The sequence below is a fragment of the Rhipicephalus microplus genome, chromosome 5 (genome assembly GCF_043290135.1).
Source record: "Rhipicephalus microplus isolate Deutch F79 chromosome 5, USDA_Rmic, whole genome shotgun sequence".
NCBI classification, from domain to species: Eukaryota; Metazoa; Arthropoda; class Arachnida; order Ixodida; family Ixodidae; genus Rhipicephalus; species Rhipicephalus microplus.
The window spans coordinates 131745337-131769061 of NC_134704.1; the positions used below are offsets into that span (position 1 = coordinate 131745337).

The 23725-nt window shown below is 47.0% G+C and overlaps 1 protein-coding gene across 1 annotated transcript in view; it reads left to right on the forward strand.

Moving 5' to 3' along the window:
- The window catches only part of LOC119174229 (glutamate receptor ionotropic, kainate 2), a 269581-nt gene extending 257574 nt beyond the window's left edge, over window positions 1-12007 (forward strand). Inside the window, exons 14-15 of the mRNA XM_075895948.1 lie at window positions 8666-8958; window positions 10747-12007. Of these exons, the coding sequence (XP_075752063.1) occupies window positions 8666-8958; window positions 10747-10914 (461 nt within the window). The 3' untranslated portion in view covers window positions 10915-12007. The remainder of the gene's footprint in view (window positions 1-8665; window positions 8959-10746) is intronic.
- The last annotated feature ends 11718 nt before the right edge of the window (window positions 12008-23725 follow it).

Here is a 23725-nt window from a genome sequence, read left to right on the forward strand (position 1 = left end):
GTGCTTTACAAAGCCATATCACATATGTTCTCTTACAAGTTCATTTCAAGCAACAACAGTATTTTATGTTGAAAGAAAGGTACAACACCGAAACCATAGACTGTGTATTTTTTAACACCTGGTAATATTTTATTGCGATAGCAGTTATATGAACAATCTTTGCTGGATTTCGCTGCCAGTGTCGGCGTCAATGTCATGCACCGTATATGTATACGTATCCATATATATATATATAAACGCATGAAAGAAAAAAATCCAGGAAAAAAACTCCAGAGCGCTGAATCGAACGGAAGACCTCCACGTCGTGAATGCGAGGCGTTAATGACTGAGCCACCCAGGGGTACCTCCGTCAACGTTCAAACGGAGGTACTCCTCCGTTTTCATATCTACTACTTACCGCTGTTGGCCAGCATCTCGGGGGGGGGGGGAGCTATCGTGTTTTCAGCATTGTCAGCAAGATGGCGCAATGAGCGCGCGTCGGCTCTCATCTCTCAGGTGCACTTTGGTCCGCGGAGATGAGGGGAGTGTATGACCTCTCGCGCGCCCTTATCTCCCGGTGGGGAAGATCATACATGTTGGCTTGCGTTGGGCTTGCAGTAGAACGATTCTGTTGTAGTTACGGGGCGAACAAAGGTCACCTCAATCGTTGCACAGCCTCCATTTGCGAAAAGTGCCCGCTTTTGAGACACAGCGAAGTAAAAACTGAGACGCTTATTCGCTTTGATATATACCTGTGAGTACGTTTCGTGCGTCATTCGTGCGTGAGGAACGCGGAGCACGTTTTGATCTGCTTTCCATTCTGCGCGTGACTTCCAATTTGTTGCTATCGCGTTCATTGCGTCGCCTTTGCGGCAATGCTGTGACTTTTGTTATGTTAGTGCACATAGTATCCGTGGGCACAGAAACAACTTGGTCGCTAGCAATGGCCATGTCATTGGTTTTTTTTTATTTTCACTAGGGAAATTCACGTTTGACCCGGCCTTTAACTTTGTTGAATTTATGAATTTCTTGATATAGTTTCCTCATTTACGTAGTTTATACTGCCGCGAAGCGTATTGCGGATAGCGTTGCGCATGCCGATACCGCTGGCACGCGGCCTTATCGTGGTCCAGGATGCACCGCGACTCATCTGCGAAGATCATGGCTCGCACGTCGACCATTCGTTGATAACGAGATAGCGCCAGACGCTACGGCGACTGTATCTCGGATGGTGAACGCGCCTTGCGTTCCAGAGGGACATTTCTGTTACCCGACGGCCGTCGAACGCGCTGTTCGCCTCCCGCTAAGCCGGTGTGTCTGTTTTCCTTTAGTGGGCGCAAGTCCGCCAAATAAACGGATCTCCTTCTATTTTTACTAACCTCCCGGTCTCCTGTCTTCGGGCTACCCTCACTCTTACGTGACATCTGGTGGAGGTGCGGGGTAGGTGATTGCGGGGTGCTCATGGTGGCTGTGGAAGCGTCCTTTCGTGGTCGCGTGGTGTCCGGTAGCGGTCCCAGCTCAGCTGGCAGGTTTCGGAGGCGGCGACTGCTTCGAGTATCTGTGTCTTCAGCGTCCTCGTTCTCTGCAGTGGCTGTTTTAAGGTCGTTTTTGTGCATACCCGAAGACAAAAAGGTCGGATACCTAATGCGAGGGGTGAAGGAGTCGCTTTTCGCCGGTCTCATAAGGAACCCTCCTAAAACAGTCGCCGAATTTACTGAAGAAGCGCACACCATAGAAAGGACCCTGGACGCCCGGACTCGGCAATACAACCGCCCGTTTCAGCTCAGCTCGCTCTACTCGGAACCGATTCGAGGTGGGCTAACCACCAACGATCTGCGGGAAGCTATTCGAGAAGTGGTTAAGGAAGAACTACGCCGATTGCTACCTCCTACCCCCCAGCCCCCCCAAGGAGCATCTCTCTTGGACATAGTGCGTGATGAAGTCCAGCAGGCGCTTGGCTCTTCATCAGCGACGACTCGAACAGAGGCCGAAGCAATGACTTACGCCGCTGCAGTGAACACTAGGCCACGGAACGAGCCCAGTCCTCGACGGTACGCTGCAGCCCCAAGTAGCCGTCCGCCCTTACCCGCCCACCCTACATACGAGAGACGCCCGAGCCAAAGAAAATGCGACACCTGGAGAACTCCCGACGACCGTCCCCTATGCTTTCACTGTGGTGAGGCCGGCCACATTCTTCGACACTGCCCCTACAGGCGGATGGGACTGCATGACTTCTCATCTCAGGCACCACGGCTACGCCCTGGACAACGACCTCCGGCAATCGAAGACTACTTGCGCCATACAGAGTACTTGTCCAGCCGTTCTCCATCACCGCCATCCCCACGCTTCACGTCACCGAATCGCAGCAACAACGAACGAAGAAGGTTCCCAAGCCCCCGTAGGGGAAACTAAAACCAGCAACCTTTGGAGGTGAGGTTGCTTCAAGAGGAAAAGCTGAAGACCCTCCACCGACGACCATATATGACGACAGCACATCATCTACGACGACGACAACGCACAACAACCCAAGCCTCGAGACGAAGCAAAACGAAGCAACAAGACGAAGCCGTGACCCGAACCCAAAACCAACGCGCAACTCCAGCCCACGTGCCACCGATTTTGAAGTATCTATCGACGGCCACCCGGTAACTGCCTTGATTCACACAGGAGCTGACTACTCGGTCATCAGCGGGCCATTGACAGCACAACTGAAGAAGGTTAAGACGGCTTGGGACGGCCCGCAGATCCGCACAGCGGGAGGCCACCTCCTCACCCCATCGGGGCGATGTACTGCAAGGGTGACATTCGATGGTCACACATACCTTGCCACTTTCTTGGTGCTCCCACAGTGCTCCCGTGACGTCATTCTCGGCATGGACTTCTTGACTCAACATCACGCGGTTATTGACCTGGCGTCCAGATCCATCAAACTTTCCTCGGATGAAGCCATAAATTCATACTCGGCACCACATAATCGCGCAGCCCTCCGTGTACTCGAGAATGACGTGAGCGTCCCACCCCGATCAACGACCCTAATCTCCGTAACCACTGGTACTGCCGAAAATGCTCATGGCGTCGTCGAAGGTAACATACAGCTTTTGCTTGGCCGTGATATCGCAATCGCAAGAGGCATTGCGGACTTCCGAAATGGACAGGGCCCAGTGCTGCTAACAAATTTCAGCCAAGAACACCGTCACCTGGCCAAAGGCACGACCATTGCCTTTCTCGATGGAATAGCGGAAGTCAGTGACACCCTCGCCCTCTCGAATCCAGCGACCATCACCCCACAGACCCACAACTCGCAGCTGTCATTCGACATTAACCCTTCCTTGCCTCAATGCAAGCAGCAACTGCTCCAGAACCTCCTTCGACGTTATGACGACTGTTTTGCCACTTCTTCACAGGTCCGACACACTTCTCTGGCAAAGCATCGAATCATAACACAAGAAGACATCCGCCCTCTCCATCAAAGCCCTTATCGTGTGTCGGCACGTGAAGGTCAGGGCATCCGAGAGCAAGTTGAGGAAATGTTACACGACGATGTAATTCAGCCATCGAAAAGCCCATGAGCGGCACCAGTCGTCCTTGTCAAAAAGAAAGACGGAAGTCTTCGGTTTTGCGTCGATTACCGACGGTTGAATAGTGTAACCAAGAAGGACGTGTACCCTTTACCAAGGATCGACGATACCCTAGATCGTCTTAGTGATGCAAGGTACTTCTCGTCCATTGATCTGAAGACAGGGTATTGGCAAATTCAGGTTGATGAAAGAGACCGAGAAAAGACCGCCTTCATCACGCCGGATGGATTGTATGAGTTCAAAGTGATGCCATTTGGACTTTGTTCCGCTCCAGCAACCTTCCAGCGTCTAATGGACACAGTACTGGCAGGTCTCAAGTGGCAAATATGTCTCGTATACCTGGACGATGTGGTCGTCTTCGCCTCCAACTTTAGCGACCACCTGAAAAGGCTCCGGATGGTACTGGACGCAATTAAGTCATCAGGGCTGACACTGAAGCAAGAAAAATGCCATTTTGCCTATGAAAAACTACAGTTCCTTGGCCATGTTATAAGCACAGATGGCGTAAGACCAGATCCCGAGAAGACAGCCGCTATCGCACAGTTTCCTCAACCGCAAGATAAAAGAGCAGTGCGCCGATTCTTAGGACTGTGCGCCTATTACCGACGCTTCGTCAAGAACTTCTCACACATTGCTGCCCCTTTGACGCAGCTCACCAAGTCGGACGCCCTTTTCGAATGGAAAGCTGAGCAGCGTGAGGCATTCAAAGAACTTCAACAACGTTTACAGTCGCCGCTTGTGCTGGGTCACTTTGATGAAAATGCCGAAACTGAGATACATACAGACGCCAGCAGCATCGGCTTAGGTGCGGTTCTCGTTCAGAAGCACAAGGGCTGCGAGTGCGTCATCGCGTATGCAAGCCGCTCACTGTCGAAAGCGGAAGTGAGCTATTCCACGTCTGAGAAGGAGTGTCTTGCGATAGTATGGGCCACCTCGAAATTCCGCCCATACTTATATGGCAGACCCTTCAAGGTCGTAACGGACCATCATGCGTTGTGCTGGTTGGCCAGTTTGAAAGACCCTTCTGGCCGCCTCGCTCGATGGAGCCTACGGCTTCAGGAGTTCGACGTGAAGGTAGTCTACACATCTGGTCGTAAGCACTCCGACGCAGACTGCCTCTCAAGAGCCCCTGTCGGCGCACCACCAAGCCATGAAGACGACGATGCCTTTCGTGGGCCTATCAGCAGCAGCACCTTTGCATTACAGCAGCGCTCAGACCCGATCCTACAACAGTTGATCAACTACATCGAAGGAAAGGCCTCCATACCGCCTGCACTGTTCAAGCGTGGGATATCCTCCTTCTGTGTGCAAAATGGGGCGGTAGTTAAAAAGAACTTCGCACCGAATAAGGCAGCTTACCTTCTTGTCGTCCCAAGCAGCCTCAGAGAAGAAATTTTACAAGCGTTACATGACGAACCCACTGCAGGCCACCTCGGTTTTACACGCACACTCCACAGAATTCAAGAACGATACTACTGGCCCCGCCTCTCCTCAGATGTTGCGCGGTACGTCAAGAGTTGCCGCGAATGTCAGCGCCGGAAGAGATCTCCAACAAAACCAGCTGGATTTCTCAAGCCAATTGAACCCCCGTCGAGACCATTCCAACAGATTGGTATGGACCTGCTTGGACCTTTCCCCACGTCAACATCCGGTAACAAGTGGATCATAGTGGCTACTGATTACCTTACCCGATACGCTGAAGCTAAGGCCCTCCCGAACGGAACAGCCGTAGAAGTTGCCAAATTTTTTGTCGAATCAATTCTCCTCCGTCATGGCGCACCTGAGGTACTAATAACAGACAGGGGAACAGCGTTTACGGCTGATCTTACTCAGGCAATCTTACATTACAGTCATACAGATCACCGAAGAACAACTGCGTACCATCCGCAGACAAATGGTCTCACGGAACGCTTGAACAAGACCATTGCCGATATGCTCGCTATGTACGTGGACACAGAACACAAGACCTCGGACTTAATTCTGCCTTACGTGGTCTTCGCCTACAACACCGCGGTGCAGGAGACCACTAAAATGACACCATTTAATCTCGTCCATGGGAGGGATGCAGTTACTACCCTGGACGCCATGCTGCCTAATGTCACCGATGAAAACAACCTAGACGTGGCCGCCTACCTTCAGCGCGCAGAAGAAGCCTGGCAGCTTGCTCATCTGCGCATAAAAGACCAACAGCGAAACGACGCAAGACGCTACAACCTGCGGAGATGCGATTTAACATACAGGCCAGGTGACAAAGTCTGGGTTTGGACGCCCGTTCGCCGCCGAGGATTAAGCGAAAAACTCATGCGCCGTTATTTCGGCCCATACAAAGTCATCCGTCAAGTGGGTGAAGTGGACTATGAAGTGGTCCCTGATGGGGCTAGCTCATCCCAACGACGCCGCGCACGACAAGAAGTGGTACACGTCGCCCGTTTGAAGCCCTATCATGCGCGCTAAAGGAGGCTCCCTGTTTGCATCTCTTGTTTTGTTTATGTGTGCGTGATTCGTGCTTATTTGCCATTTACTTTCGCACAGGCTGTCCTTTTGTTTTGGTTTTATTTTAAACAAAGCATCGGGTCGATGCTTACGTTGAGGAGGGGAGCAATGCCGCGAGGCGTATTGCGGATAGTGTTGCGCATGCCGATACCGCCGGCACGCGGCCTTATCGTGGTCCAGGATGCACCGCGACTCATCTGCGAAGATCATGGCTCGCACGTCGACCATTCGTTGATAACGAGATAGCGCCAGACGCTACGGCGACTGTATCTCGGATGGTGAACGCGCCTTGCGTTCTAGAGGGACATTTCTGTTACCCGACGGCCGTCGAACGCGCTGTTCGCCTCCCGCTAAGCCGGTGTGTCTGTTTTCCTTTAGTGGGCGCATGTCCGCCAAATAAACGGATCTTCTTCTATTTCTACTAACCTCCCGGTCTCCTGTCTTCGGGCTACCCTCACTCTTACGTGACAATATTGTTTGTAAAATGTACATTGGTAATAAAACTTGATATGTGAGCACAATCACACGACACAGGTGCCATATGAGGGAAGTAGAGTGAGAACCTAGAGGGGCGCAATGCATGATTATTTTTTGGGAGGAATAAATAGAAAGGCAAAAGAAGTAAACAAGCAGGGGACGCTGGTGTACACGGACTTCATTGTTGATACGAATCTTTCATAAAGGGAAGAACAAATACGTATCGCTACTAATGAAATCAGCACTGCTCAGTGACGCTGGCGCAGCCGCGGAAGGTATAATCCTCCAAGGCCGCTTGTACCATCTACAGAAGGGGGGGGGGGAGTCTCGTCGTATACGTCACATGGCTCTTGTGAGACACTTCAACACCAATTATTGTCATGCATTCATTACGCAACAGGAATGCTAATGGGAAAATATACACTCTGAACTCAAACGCAGAGCAGTGAATATTGAAAAGAGCAGTTACAAAACGTTTTAGTCACTCTTACTTCAACGCTTTTGTTTTTATTACAGGAATCGCATTTTCTTTACGTTACACGTTTAGTCCACACAAAATCATAGGCATGTCGCGAACAGCGGCGCAGTTTGAAAACATTCTCAATCCTAAGGATCCTGTATTTATTTTGCATACAACAACATGCTTTACCGGTCTTCTTGTGAGTGCAACTTTGTCTTGCCTTTTTTCTTCAACAAGTGCCCCCATTGCTCGTATGAACATGTCGTTGTGCAACAAGTGGTCTGAACGTTCACACTAGTCAGAGCCAGTCAATCCTTTTGATCCGTACAATGCAGGCAATAAATATTTTTGTATGCCGATGTACTCAATCAACTCGTGCTATACTTAGACATAAATTATTACGGCTTGTCCAGAACATTGTGAGCCATAACGAAGAGTAATTGAACATTGTTCCACTCCCCCCCCCCCCCCCACACCGTCGTTCTGGGACGTTTCGTAATATTTACAGGCCGTCATGTGAGAATTTATTGGGACCGCATCCTACCGCTGTTCAGTTTAAACAGTTTAGATGTACAGTGCGCTACTAGCTTATAGTTTTTTCCTTGACTGTCTATTTCTGGCACCACGCCTATTTAGTTTTTACCGCGTAGACAACTTGTGCTCAACAGATATAACGCCACAAATATATATTTCAATCTACCAGGTATTCGTAACACGTACGGCCAACTACTGATTGAGTTTCATGTCACCAAAGTTTGAAACGCATTACACCTTGAGATAAAAATTGCTAATCATTTCTCAGCTGCTGTTAAAAATTGTACTCCTAAATATATATGATTTTCTCTCAATTTTTCTGATGTATTTCATACTGTGCTAAATTATTTTCTAAACAATTGTGGAATGCCTTGTTTCCTTTTATTTGATGTCGAGTTTATGTTTTTCTTAACCATTAAGATTTTGTTCCTGAGAAGTATATATGCACTTGATAGTATAGCTCATACGTGTATATTGACTATAGGCCTACACTGGCCTTAAGCTACTGGCTCAACAGTTCTTCGCACAAAGATATGATATGATTGAAAAATAAATAAAAAATATAATGAATTTACTGAAACAACTTCCGTTTAAAATGCGCGCTTTTCAAAGCACACTCTTTTGCGCCCTGACAGGTACTCAGATGTCGTTAACCGACAAGTAATGCTGCTGAACGACGTAAAGAAAATTCGCAATAGCCGTGAAAGCTCTGGTTCCGGTGGACTTGTGGTCGTGAAATTCAAATTACATTGAAAGTTCTTTATTGCAATCTGCTTAACGAAACATCAATATTTGCTCAGCGTTCTTTTTTTATCATGTGTTGTTTAGGAGGTCTTCACGCTTATTATGGTGCCAGCAACTATTTCTAGAAGATTTCAGATATGGCGATAATTGCAGGAATAAAAAAAAGGTTACCTAAATCACACCTAAGGACAGCTCAGTTGTTTAGTCATGCCGTGAGACTTAACTGATGCCTGAAGTCTATTCACATTACGACACATAAGCAAAACACAGTATCCTATCACATCACGTCGCTCTTTGGTCACATAAAATATAAACGCAAAACACAGAATACATTGAATAAAAATGTTCCGTGCTTAACCTTGCAATATCTATGCCTTCGTTCTCACTCCCCAAATTGCAGATGCCAAGATCCGCAGCGTTCTGTCCGCAGCCATCGTGGAGTTCCACGAAGGGGACCTGCTTTTCAAGCTGAAAGAGAAGTGGTGGAAAACGCGGAACCCACCGGACCCCACAGCCCTGGCGAAATGCCAGCTGTACTCCAACGCTTCATCGTCGTCATCGAGCAGTAGTGAGATGGGCCTCGCCTCCGTTGGTGGTGTCTTCATCGTCTTGTTCTTCGGATGCCTCGCGGGGGCAATACTCTGCTTGGGAGAGTTTATTTGGGAGCTTCAGAAGACTCCGTATGGAGAAAGGGTAGGCAGAAATGACTTTCTAATTTCGATCTCCCGTAACCCCTTCCGAGGCAGGGTGTTTAATTGGCATATCAGAGGAAAGCGCTTAAAGATCGAGGTAAAACGTCGGGTGTCCACAAAATAAAACGCACCACGTTGTTGCTTATCACGTGGGGTTGCTTATCAGCCGCAATCGCTGACGGCAGCAGTTAGTGCTGCTGTAGCGCCGAGTTTGCCCGTCACGCTAGCCAAGTACGAGTGATGAAAGGAGCTCACTTCTACCTGGGGTGCGACAACCGTGCACTTCATAGACATCTCCGGGATCCCTTGCTTTACGTGGCATACACTGTCAATCCATTTTTGCCGCCGGTGGAGAAAGCAGCGACAACAATGGATTGACAGCTTACGCCACGCAAAGCAAGTGATCCTAGACATGTTTATGAAGTACACGCTGTAGCTACTTCACTGTGAGCTTACGATCCTCGCAAGTCGTCTGATGTTTTTACAGTGCTGACAGAAGTGAGTAGAAGCCGGCGAAGCGATCTTGACTGTGTGGTCAATATTTTGTTCGCGCAAAGCCATTCACAAATACAGCAATAGTCCCTCGTACGCTGTCACGGTTTTTTCGATATTTTGCTGTTCTTATAGCGGCTACGATATCCAAAGTGCGCAGTTCGTAAGCAGCAATTTACAGTGACCAATAAACCCCTGACGTAAGACAAATGGGGCGGGGACTTCAAGAAGTATATAATTTTATCCCATTGTACTGCATTTGCCGATTCACTGCAATGTGCGTGCAAGCGAAGCCACACCAAGCCGTTTTATTACGTTATGCGATAGGTAAGATATCGTGTCCACCGGTGACACGTGACATAGTTGTTCAGGCGCTTATGCAGACATAGCCACACCCATTGACAGAATCGAACTACAGGACGAATACCTCGGTGCACTGTTACAGAATTACTAAATCGAACACACGCAGTTCGGAGATTCTATACGTTTTACTTGCGCCTATTGCGGAGGGTTGCCTAACACATGTCCAATACACGTTTCATCTTTTTTTTCTCAACGACAATCAGGCAAAATGACAAGAGAAAACACATACAAACATGATTGGTGACAGCACATGCTTCGAGGTTTACGCTGACCAGCCGCACGATTCGCTCTTTCAAGCATGGTTTTGCCTTCATTCATTTCAAGTCGCACTAAACTTTCACATCCTTATGTATCATATGAGACTCGGTCAAGCTATATTTCATGTTCCCTATGACGTACTCTCATAGTACTTTTATAGTGTCACTTGTTTTCTTTTTTACATTTTCATCTTGTTTCTCATAGTCCATTGTTGCAGGTCTGACTTTACGCTCAGAATGAATATGCAGTCACGCTTGTCATAAAGTCAAGTTTCTTGTTGAAAACGTGTTTTCCACTCCTGGTAGTATGCTCCTACTAAAAAAAAAAGTCTTTCTCACTTTTTTTTGCCACGTATGTATTATCACATATTCAACTTTCTTTAAAAAAGTATGCTTTCTCACTTTTGTGTAGCCCTTGATCCGAGGACCCACTAAACGATAGTTAAGGTGTGTCTTTTGAGTTATCAATGTGAGAGCTACAGGGGAAAAAAAAGCAATTCAATCTTTGTCCATAAACTATAGGCTGACGTTTTGTGTAACCGAAATGAACTGTTATACAGACCGACAACAACCTGAGATGGCTGTCCATAAAATATTTCTCCACTGTGGAGGTAATGAGGTGTCCTTTAGTTGTGGTCCTGTGCAGCTGTGAATTGTGAACATTTTGACCGTTTCAGGAGTCCATCGTCATGGAGATGTTCCACGCGTGCAAGTTGGTCGTGACATGCCGCGGACGCAAGTTCAGCCCGAAGTCGCTCTCCATGGAAGGCTCGCTTGACGGAGAGGCTACTCTTCGCTCTGCTGCTCAGTCTTCGACAAGAAGCGGGGGCACGGCTCTGGCATAGGTTTTAAAGCTTGCCCATATTTTTTCATACACTCATATTCAGGTACTGCGTAAAGTACTAGGCAGGAAAACTGACTTTTGTGTAGTTTCCTGTACTGCAATGTTCCTTTCAGAAACTGAAATGTAGTTTCCAATACTTTACCCTTTGAGAATTGTGCTCTACTTTTGAAGCAGCGTTTTTTCTGTACTGTGATGTACCTTCAGACCAGTGAGCTGTACGTTTCGGAATACCACAGTGCGCTGTACTGTATTTTGGGCAATTCACTGTACATTCTGGAACATTGCAGCCTTGGATACTGTCGAGCTTTATGTACTGTACCGCGCATTTCAGGACACTGCAATTTTGAAATTTGTGCTGCTTTTCAGTGTACTCTACTTTTTTTCGAAAGAGTATTGTGCCATTTAGGACGGTGCAATTTCCAAAACATACCAAAATGTCAAGTTAGGACTTTTCGCGCCTTGTTTTCTTGCTTAAGGTGGCACTTTATTCAGCACAAGTTGTTGAATGTACCGTTAGCTCTTCTTGCAAATGAACACCGAATGATGGTATTTTTATTCATTATTATCGAATGTTTTTACTATATTTCATCAATTAAGTTGGAAGAGGTTTGAACGGGTTCATGCGTCAATAAAAACGCTATATACCGTGAAACGAGATAGACTTGTGGAGTATCACACTTATGTTATTTCTTTTTTCTCATTCCGTAGTATTTTCGTAATAATTGTATCATTTCAGTTATCGTGGTCTTTTCTTCATTCAAAAGTCCTTTTACAAGGACATCGGCGCACACAGGTAGTAAAATAAAAAATGTAAATTTTGGAACAAATTTTATGGCATAAGCGTAATATGCTACCGCTTGAATGTTAGGGTGAATATGAATACAGTGTAATATTCTATGAGCCAATGCGAATGCAAAATATGGAACATAGATTTCAATGTTTACACGGTACATTAACTGTCCACAAGGACAAGTAAGCAATAGCCTCGACTGTAATTTATAGTTGTTCGAGGTTTACCGAACCTTGTTTATGTACATAAGAGAGCAAGTCATGTTGTTATACTATTGAAAATAAATTTTGTTTTGTACCTACCAGTTTCTCGCATTCATTCATACTCTTTATCTACATTATTAGTTCGGCTGAATTACCGACACAAGCTGAAGCTCACTCGGATTGACTATTACGTGACCTAAAGATTTAGTTCCTAATCAAGATCATTAATTAAAAGGGCCCTGCGACACTTTCTTTCAGCAAGATCAAAAAAACGCTGCTGATCGGTTGTCGAGGCACGTGGAAAGACTCTAGCGAAACATTAGGGCCTTTTAGCTGACCGTACTTTGCCTCCCGCTCCGCTCAACCAGTCGGTGGTTGCGCCACTGAGCATGCGCTATACGGTCAGGTGTTGAGCGTGTGAGCGGACCGCCGTAGCGAGCGAAAAATCACGTGACGCGAGGAGGAACCACCTAACTGACAGCCTTCTGTACCACGAGTCCACGCTCCTCGGGGAACGCAGTGGTTGTTCGGCAAATACGCAAGCACTGGTGGCTCTTCAAGACACACAAGGATCTGTGCCTCCTCCGAGAACTCGCCGCAGCCAATCCCTACGAGAATCCGTGCATGGGGGCTGAAGTTCCACGAAACTATCTACAGTGTACACTTCAGACTATAACGGAGCGTCTCGAGATGCTTTGTTGGTACTTCTGTCAAAGGAACTTGGCGAACTTTTAACAATTTAGTATTTAACAGCCACCACTCTTGCACGTGTGTAGAAAAGCTTTTCATACCCCTGTCACACGGGCACCCGCGAAGACCGTTTAACTCCCTCGTCCTTACGACAACGAAGATGCGGTCCGTGTCACACGGCCACCCTTACGCAAACGAAGGTAAACGGAGCGTTTCGCAAAGGACGTTCAACGATCTCCCTCCGCAGCGAAACGAGGTACTCTCGTCCCCAACAGTCTAGAGGTCAGAGAAAAATTTCGAGCACTAAGTGGCCGCAGTGAAAGAATAATACATTTTAGCAATCTTAAACGTTCTTTCGTTGTACTACTCATTCACAACGCGTGTTTGTTTACATATATTTACGCCCGCCAGAGTTCACTTACTCTCAACACCGACGCTCTACACTCCGCGCCTCGCACGTGGTGCCTCGCAAGTCGGGCCGGCCGGCGCCATTGAAAAATATTTCGTCCATGCGTGTGGTTGTGGTCGTCGCTGTGTCACTCATGGCTGAAGAACATAAAATGTGCACTCACGAAGCAAGGAAGCACAAGAACTTTCGCACACGGGCATGAACACAGGCAACAAAACAACTAAAAGCACAATGTGGCCAGCGTCACTAGCAGCATCACTACAATTAGCAAATTCGTTTTTAGTTGAAAATATTTTTACGGTTTGTTAGCTTCTTACCTCCTTAATAGTGTTTTTTGTAAAAACCCCATAACGAGGATTCACAAAAAAATCACTAGAGATGAAATTAGAATACTTTTCCGAAAATCAAACAGCGCCAGCTGAGCCCCCTCGCGCCAACTGTTACAACCTTTTCATTGCCGTGTGACACTGCCACAACTCCTTCTCCGTCGAACCACCTAGGGGAAATTTACGTTGACGGTGTTCAACGGAGTTTAGTGGTGGCCGTGTGACAGGGGTATTACTTTGATTCGCCACAAGGAAACGCAATGCGCGCGCTGCTTCAGGGCAGAGCGTTTCAAACTCTTTTGGGCTGCCGAAAGGCTTTGAAGTAGTCCAGCTACAAGTGAGGGTGACAAAAAATTAAAAAAAGAACTGATCATGCGTCAAAGAATAAATAATTCACACTTCTTTAAAACGGAAATTTCGGTCTTGCTGCATGAAAACAAATAGGTTTATTTTCTTTTAAAGCAACTTTTGTGCATCGGTGGCGTCACAATGGCTTTGACCGAACGACACATGGATAAAACAGAAAACGTGTGTTGCGCTTCGGTAATGTTGAGCGTTTGAGCGGAACGGGCAACATAGCGCAAAAGCGGCATGCGAAAAGTCTCTATTATAGCGCAGCACGCTGCGAAGAACACAGACTTAATTCTGAGTCAGCTATAAACTGTTTCCTCTTATTTCAGGAACTGATGCCTTATACACAAATGACCACGTCACATGCCCAATTTGCGGCCTTCGGCCGTTTCGGGCAACGTGGGTGGCATAATTACCGAAACCGTCGCGTGAGGCCACCACATGTTTTCTAGAGCACTCCACTACGGCGTCTCCCATAATCATATGGGCACTTCGAGATGTTTATTCTCAAGAATCGTATATATACAAAAGAAGATTTTCGATCGTGACTGGCTGCCTCACGCGCAGGAGGGAGAAAATTTGTGTTGAAAATTTCAATTCAGATCGAGTTCTATCGCACTCAGCTGTGGAATACCGGTATAAAAGTGGGCTCGCCCCGTCGCTCTCACTGAGCTTCAGCCGACCCAGCCGTTCAGACTTAAACTCAGAAGTTTTCACGAGTACGGCTAAGCCAACAGACGGGCAAGCATGCTGGCCACGTCTAAAAAAAGCAAGTATATAGGGCAACTTGCACCCCCTCTTCACCGTCTAACACACAGATGGAAACAAGAAGAAACCAACCTTCGTGAAGGGAAGAAGAAAAAATGTCACGTGGTTCCTAATTCATTTATTCGCCAAAGACTATTACAAGAACAGCGATATTGTTTTTCTTCTTGATCAATTGTATTGATCGTCTGTCCTTACAACATATGAACGGGCAAGTCGCACCCTCAACTGCGTGTTTTTCGCTGACGTCACTATCTAATCAAATGCGCCTTTCTCCTCTCGTTTGTCCATCAGTTGCTCCTGAGATACTGTGGCGACTGCTACCCAAGAGGCCTGGACAACAGCCAGAACTATCGCGGGAAAAATGGACGAATCAGAAACAACAGACGAAGACGAGTGGTACTTCCAACTGAGTTTGTTATAGAGATGACGTAAAAAATACAGTCACGCAGATGGCACCTGAGTGTGATGCTTGCGTGAGCATGCATTTTATGTTATTATCAGAGAAAGAATTAACTTATGTGGGAGGCAGTGATGCTAGCAGCACGTGACTCCTTTTTCTAAACTTCTCCTTCATTTACTCCCCCTGAGACATTTTTGCTTGCTTGGTTTTCACTCGCGTTTTTTCTATACGTTCTTCTTTTCCTTATGGCCCACTTAATCTCCATGATGTGCACAACAGGCTCATTGCAAAATGGCGCCTGTCGTCTTCAATGCTGTCTTCTTCTTCCCCGTGTTGCGCTACAGCAATTGTCATGGCCGACCAAGTACTCTAATTGGCCACTATTCTGGGCAAGGTGCTCCACCTTTGGTATACATCTTGTCTTCAGAAATTTACAGTAACGTTTATTCAAATAAATGCTCCGAATGTAAAACCTAAGCTGAAGTTGTGAACGAAGTGAACTTATTTGGCATCTGTTAACTGTACAGGTGTTGAACATGCCTTACGAAAAGTGTGGTGCTCGTTGAAGACCCCCAGACAAGGTAAAAAAAAATTCGCAAATGAAGCTTTGAGATTCACGTTACGTTCAAGTAGCCCTAGCTCGCTAGATACGTTGTACGGAACACTGCAAATCATAAAAAAGAATGAATCGTAAACACTGCGATTTCGGTGGTAATTAGTTGCACCTTTTGCTAATTCATTAGGAGCAGCTATAAGCTGCTTTCAAGCGGTAGTTGCCTTTTAGATATTGCACCGATGAATAGTTTCATAAAGGTACCTTCGTATTATGATTGCATGGCAACGTCAAAACTATAGGTGTAACATTTATCATTTCTGAAATATTACAGCTTTCCAGCCATTATGGAATTCATTAATTTGTTACTTTAGTTTCTTTTTGGCCTATACCCTTCAGGTATGCCAGTATTTCACGCAGGGACGTTTTTCGAAATTTCAAGTCTTCCAGGGCAGCACAGATCCGTGTAATAGAATACAATACGATGCCATGAAAGTGCCACGTAATAAATATTCTTATGAAACGTGTTATAATATCTTCAATTTCCGACATTTCGTATGGTTTTTTTCATTGACATCTCCAGGTATCTTCGCTTACTTTTTTGTGCTAGAACTTTGATATGGTTCGGATGAACATTGTATTGTGAACTCCGAAACCATTCTGACAACTCTAATTCGAAAACTTCCATTGAATTTATAACTAAGTAAGACTTGAAGAGGGAGTAGCACTTCACCTTCAAAGGCGAATGAAGATAAGCCTCATCCAAATGAGCGGGTGCTCCGACCTGACGTCATAAGACGGAGGGTCAGTGACCGCGTCATTGAAAAGCATCGCGAAGTACAAGAATGTAACTATACTTCAAGCTGAAGAAGCAATCGGCTGCCACGAATGTGGCACCTGGCTGGCTTGCGGCATGCGCTTTCAAAGCGTACTGGAATTTCGCATCTTTTTTGTGACATTAAGAACACTCAGGTAACTTCACCCTCCTGTGTCAGCGCAAGTTTCAGACGTGTTGATACTCGAATGCCTTTTGAAAAACTGTAAATTGATTCCTAACAAAATCCTGAAATCTTTGCAATGATCCCTGCGATTCAGGTGCCCTAAACAGTGTGAAACATGTCGGAAAAATCTCAATAAGCACCCGGGCACCTATGGAAAAAGCGATACCATTATCAAACTGGCTGTATGGTTATGTGGTTATGTGCCACTTCAATGAAAGGCATTTGTTATTGGAGTCAAAGGCACAGGAGATTGTATTTACATCTTGAATTTTCGGCAAGAAAAAAACGGTGCAGCAGATGAGTTCGACTTTGTCGTGCATGTGGTCCTTGCAATTGACACATACTCATGCAGGCCACTATATATCTAAATAAGGTACAACTGAGGGGCGGTTTGATGTGACTTTGCCTAAAAAAAAAGAACGGCAAGCGCTTTGCAAAATTTCTAATTTGCGTTACTGGGCGCGTGTTTTTTTGTGGTCTGGTCTTTTGATCACTTGCTTTCGTTTGTTTGGTTCTTTGTTTATTTAATAGTAGTGTAGGTGTTTCTTGTTTTGAGATATACTTTCCTCTCTAATTGCGTCGCTTCAAATAGCCTGAATGGCACCGAATAAATACACAGTGTTTCAGTTAGCTGTGGCTAATGATTGAAGAACATGCATACGCGCTCCTTGCGTCAATCCGGCGCAGCATTGTTTTCGGAAGGATGTGCACCAAGAACAAGGCAGCTGTCGATGCTAGGCAAACTCCTTAATAGTGTTAGTGAAAACTTTGCCCTGCCCCCTCTCCCCTTTGCCAGTGCAGGGTAGCCTACCGGGACTCAGCACTGGTTAACGTCCTCGTCTTTCTCCTTATTTTTTCTCTCTTCATTATGACACTGACATATGCTTGTCATTTTATGGTTCCGTCCTCGGGGACACGAGCCCGGCATGCAGATTTGTTCGGCATGGGTTTCACCAACTCATGTGTGAGCAAAATTGTAATGATTGATTGATATGTGGGGTTTAACGTCCCAAAACCACTATATGATTATGAGAGACGCCGTAGTGGAGGGCTCCGGAAATTTAGACCACCTGGGGTTCTTTAACGTGCACCCAAATCTGAGCACACGGGCCTACAACATTTTCGCCTCCATCGGAAATGCAGCCGCCGCAGCCGGGATTCGAACCCGCGCCCTGCGGGTCAGCAGCCGAGTACCTTAGCCACTAGACCACCGCGAAGGGGCTGAGCAAAGTTGTAGAGAGAGAAAGTGTGTGAGAGAGAGAAAGAAATCGACAAAGAAAGAAAAAAAAGAAAGTCAGAAGAAAGGAAATAAAAAAAAGAAAAGAAGGCAAGAAGACAAAAAATATACCCACAGGAAAAGAGTGAGAAAAAGACCAAGAAACATATGGCAAAAAACGGATATCAAGACAAAAAGAGCAAAAAAGAGAGACAGATGAAAACACAGAAAGAGATAGAATGAAGCAAGAAGTGAGAAATAGGGGAAGAGACAGAGAGAGAATTAAGGAAAGAAAGAGGAGGGCAGCGCGGTGTGCAATCATGCAACACTATAATCACAGGACAAGTTCCCACGAAAGTCGCGCCGCACTACTCACGTGACGTAAAATCACGTGTCTCTGATCACGTGACACATGGCCCCAAAAATAACCTAACGCAAATCAAAAGACATGTTCCCGCAAAAAATAAAATCACTTAACACTCATCACATGACATGTTCCTGCAAAGCCAATGTCGTTTAAGCGGGGCACGGACACGGACATGAGAGTGCAGCATCTTCTCCGTGAGTTCGAGCACTAGCTCCGCTGTTGGTTCCAGGCTTACGACGCTAATGCAAGTCGCGCCAATCTTGTTCACTCATGCTATGCTAGTTAATGAACAGACAATGAAAAACATTCAATCAGCTCTTAAATAATCGCTCCACCTTGGAATAATCAGTACAAATATTGCACTGCGTTTGAAAAACCACCTTTTTTTCTTTCTTCTCAGTTAACCCGTATCTTAAAAGCCTTCTGACATCTCACATAAGCGCGTGATATATAGACGCTTTCCACATGACCACACGCTAACACGCCGTGTTTATAGTACCCTCGAATTAAGGCTGCACTAACAAGCAAAAGGCTGCTACTCGTGCAGGAATCAGGAAACAAGGTGTCGCGACACCTTGCGGCGACTGCTAAATGTGCACAAAGTGATGGTATACAGTTGTGCCGTTACCCCGAAATCTTGTTTTTCGTCGGCGTTTCGACTGCTTTAGTCGAAACGTGCGCACACAGTACGAGACTAGAGCCAGCATTTGAAGTTTCGTGGGTATTTTTGTTTTTGATCTCTTCTTTTCCAGGGAAAAATCATGCTAGGGTGACACTAAAGATGGAAGTGAAACCGCGATGAAAATTTCTGGAGCAGAGAATTTAGTCGTTCTTTCCGTGCCGAGTCGGTGAAATCAGCAGAAGTATGTTAATTTTTTTCGAATGAAGAAGGGGTACAGAGAAAGAGATGCAATATAGGAAAGGTAGAACAGGTAACTATACTGCGCCCACTTTGCTACTATACACATAGGCAGGGAGGTAATGAAGTAAAAAAGAGAGAGAAAGACCAAACACACGCAGGATTCAGGGTTTTGCATGCACTAGCTTGATTCTCCTGCCTTCAAGTGCTGCAGAAGGAGTCGTGTGGCATTCTGGGCTGATGTGCTTTGAGACCATACTCCTACGTTCTTGCATTCACGAAAGAGCCAGTCTCGAGGTACAGTTGAGCGATGATTAATAGCCTTTTAGCAGTCGCACTTATCACACACGAAGGAATTCGCCGTATCACTGGGGCAGCTCAATGGGCCGCTAAATGCAACACCAACCTGAAAACCCACAACGAGGCACCGTCACATCTAACAATCTTGCATGCGTGACACTTGTAGCTGTTGTAAATAATCAAGGCCCAAACGAACAAATAGCGACTGTGGTTCTCATTCTAAACCATGCGCGTTGAGAAACGTAAGATTACTCCTATTCCACGTTGGCCCTTGCGCATGCCGTTCCATATACAGGGTGTCCCAGGTAAATTTAGCCAGAACTTAAAAATATACCGGGACAAACGATCATGACACAACCAAATGCATGTTTCTCACCCTTGCGTGGAGTTAGTCAGACTTTTTTTTGTGTTCGGAAATATTGTTTATTAATATATGTTGAATGAACTAACTCTTAAAGAAATGAAGATAGATAAAAATTTCAAAGAGAAAGTTGTGGATCAGTTGGCAAAACATCCGATTAGAGAGTTTCAAACTTTATATCTGTTACGTATTCGTGTCTTTCTGCTAATTACAAATGCCCGCGAAATACAAGAATACCGCGTGACTAAGCCGCTCTTGCGCCAATGCGCACAATGGTTCTAGTGCTCCCTAACGTTCCGCGCACGAACGAACATAGCATTTGCTACATTGTGCTGTCTCGGCAGGGCCGCGAAGATGGTGGTGGCGTTACGGTGAACACGTTTTGCTATCGGCCACAAAAACGACAACTGCTGTGACTGCTTATCGCTGTCATGAACCGGTCTGAGTGAAGCGTGTCGTTCATACGCGGAACGTTTGCGAGCACTAGTGTCATCGTGCGCACTGACTCGCGAGCGGGTTTGTCACGTGCTGTTGTACGTGCGTGTATTGTCACGTGCGGTAGTCTTTCTTGGGGACCTTGGACGCAAAAATTTTGGTCTCTCTGTCTGTACATTTGCCTGTTATTCCACTCTTAACTGCATCGGGTACTTGAAACGGCCGACCCCATCCGCAGCGCCCACCAATGTTGCGCAAGATTTGACGTTCATACTTGTGCAATTGTCCATTAAAAAGTAGTTATTGCGCATGTCTGGGGCACCATACCGGCACGTATATAGTCTGCACGTGCGTCTTTTACTATAAAAGGTATACATAAGTAACTTTAAGGACCGTAGCACTTATCACGCAGCGCTAACCATGCAAAGCTTGCAATAAATGGCGAGTGTTCACAACGCTTTGGTAAGACGAGACGGTGGTGGCACCTATCCGTCACCTTGTGGTCTACACCTTATGACCTCTGAGGCGGGTGTGATGGTTAAGGACATTCGTCACTATGCTTGCTTATAGCGGACGAGAAAGGAGTACCATCAACAATTGATGCGAACAAAAGAAGCTTTATATTGCACACTAGAGAGGATATGGCAGGTGAAAATAAAACTATATATCCAACCCTACACGCCAAGCATCACGCCACCTGCACGAGAGTCAGACCTCTATTATGCGGAGAGCTCGCGGCTACGCTTACTCAGTGTCCAGCGCGTATAGTTCTCGGTTCGCAAGCAGAAACCGCTGCCTCACAGTTTGGGTCCCCGTCGTCCCGACATGATGTGGTCGTCGACGTGCGCGAGGGCAAAGGTGACACGGCGGGAACGGCTGACGGCACACGGATGCGCTACCGTGTGCAGCGCCGTTTAGTCGGACGTCGCGGCCAACCAAGCAGTCAGGGTCGCAACTCCGGAGGTCCAGGATCAGGCCACGGCTCACGATGACCACACCCGGTAGGTCTCGCCCACGAACCTGCTCCCGGCCACTGCACCCAGGCAGGAGCCGTTCTGCAGGCCCCGTCCTTGGACCTTGTACAGGCCGACGGACTCGACCTCGAACAGACACACCGGGGTTCAACCTGGCCACACGTACGGGTCCCACGTCCGGCTCAGGAACACTGCCAGGAACTCGTCCTCTCGAGCGGCGCACCGCTTCGTCTGCCTTCGTGGCCTCAACCCTCGAGCTCTTTTTCCCACGTTCCTTCTTCTTGGCCAGGGCACCGCCAGGTACCCTCGGGTGCACACTGCAGCTCATGAGCTCGCAGCCCACGTCCCAGTCTGGCGCGTCGCTCGGTACGGCTCGGCACCGCTAGGCGATCCTCGATTCAGCCAGAACTCCCCTGGCACCTGAATCCTCGGCGACCCTGAACCTCGCCCGGCTCCGTGGTCCTCCGAACACACGCCCGCGTCTCGCCCGGCAGAACGTCTCGCTCGTCCCTTGCCGATGTGCGACGCTCTGGTGACACCGGCGCTTGATGGCATGGGTGCGGCTACGGAGCAGTCAATCCGCATCGGAGACGCGATGCTCCATGCGGGGAATGGCCAGCCCGTCCAGCGAACAGCTTGCGTCGAGACGCGATGCTCGGCGAAACCGTGACCTTTAGCCAGGCCACGTTCATCGCTGTGCCGAACGGCTGACCACGGAGACGCCTCGCCGAGATCCGCGATGCCCTCGGCAAGGAAGAGAACAGCAGGCCAGGCCGCGCCCCGAGATGCAGTACTCGTGCCGGCAATGCCGCCCCAGCTGGTGGTTGGACGGCAGCAGCGTGGACGGCCGCGTTCCCTGGCCGGAACCTGGATCGCCTGCGTCCGATGCTTCGGCCCGCTGTCTTCCGTCTGCCGCTGCTCCGGCTCGTCCCCAGCCACAAAGCTTACCGCCACGTAATAGTCAGTTGTGGCCCAATCGTGGCACGCCACCTCTATGGGCCACCACAGGTCATCAGCTGATTCGCTGACACTCACGCGCACATTACACGCGCCTTGCCCCGCACTTCCGTCGTTGTCGTTTTCTTCACTCATCACAGCGGGCGCGCACACGCGTCTCAGAGCCACGCGCTTCGTTTTCCAAGAAAACTGCTAGATGGCGCTCACGTCTCACGTGTGACAAGACTTGATGCATTTGTTCGCCTCCACTGCATGCTCGAGACAGTCTAATGCAGCGCTTCCAGAATACCATTCACAAATTTTTTTACTGAGCACATCAAATAAGTGTTTTGTTCCTCTCTCTGCACACGCAAGACTATCGTCTTTCGACAACATCTGCGGATTACATGCAGATACGGGGCCCATTTTTGTTTTGTATTTCGCGGACATTTGTAATTACCAGAAATACACTAATACTTATTAGATATAAAGTTTAAAACTATCAATTCGAATGCTGTGCAAACCAATCTACAACTTTCTCCTTGAAATTTTTTATCCATCTTCGTTCCTTCGAAAGTTAGTTAATTAACAGATCTAAATAAACAATATTTTCGAACATAAGAATCGGTTTGACTGACTCCAGGCGATGGTGAGCAACATGCATTTGGTCGCGTCGTAAATGCGTGTTCCGGCATATTTTTAAATTCTGTAAAAATTACCTGAGGTGTCCTGTATAGTAGTTTGAATTCGGAAACTCTCTGGCGGCACATTTAGGTGGCGCGTCAGCGCTTGAAGGGTGTGAATGCCTCTTAGGTGGAACATACATTGAAGGTTTCATGGCCGCCCCCTCTCGCGCAAGTCAGTTGAGCGTGTGTTGTGTTACCGGTGTTTCCAGAAGAAGTCTATGACGACCCTACTCAAGTGCACAGGACTATAGCCTGTTGAAGCGGCGGCTAAGAATGCACTGTTCTCATGTAGAAAAGGAGAACAATGACATTGGGTGTGCTCAAAACTCGCGTTCAGTGGTCGCTGGTGAGCTGTAAAAACCGGGGTCAAGCTTCCTGGGCCGAGGCTTTGGGCGCAGGCCTAATCAGTAGAGATCCAGGGTTTTCTGTATGCTTTGTTCACGCTTGTGAGTGGTTTCCGGGTTAGCCACAGTCAAGAACACCGCGTTTGGCGCCCAATGTGGAGCCAGATTCGGCATTCCCTTCGTCAACAGTTGTAAGAGAGTACTTTTGAAAGTGGTCTTGATTTTTCAAAATGAATTTTCACTCTCAAATAGAGCGAAAAAAAGTTGACGTATTCTGGACTTTTTCTGGCAGTTCTCACGTTGGCATTCACAATGGCCAGTACTGGAGTTTTACGAATCTTGACTGGCCGCTGCATTTACAACGCCAAGTAATTCTTCGGGGTGTGTTGTGAAATGTCACTAATAATAATAATAATAATAATAATAATAATAATAATAATAATAATAATAATAATAATAATAATAATAATAATAATAATAATAATAATAATAATAATAATAATAATAATAATATAGTTATTATTAGTTACACCTGGTGTGTAATGCACCGAGCCTTGGTGTCATTACGAGGCATGCAGCAGAAGTGGGCTCAAGAAATCTCGACCATCTGGCATTCTCTAACGTGCGCTGATAACACACAGTGCACGAGCCTTCTAGCATTCCGGATCCACTAAATTGCGATTTCCGTGGCCGTGATCGAAACCATGGTTTGTAGGTCAGCAGCCGAGCACTCTAACCACTGTACCACCATTACAAACTAATGTGGAAATTCCAACGACTTCCTTAGTGGCCTGAACTTCCTTTCGAAACAGCATTGGCTGGAGAACGCTACGGGAGCAAAAT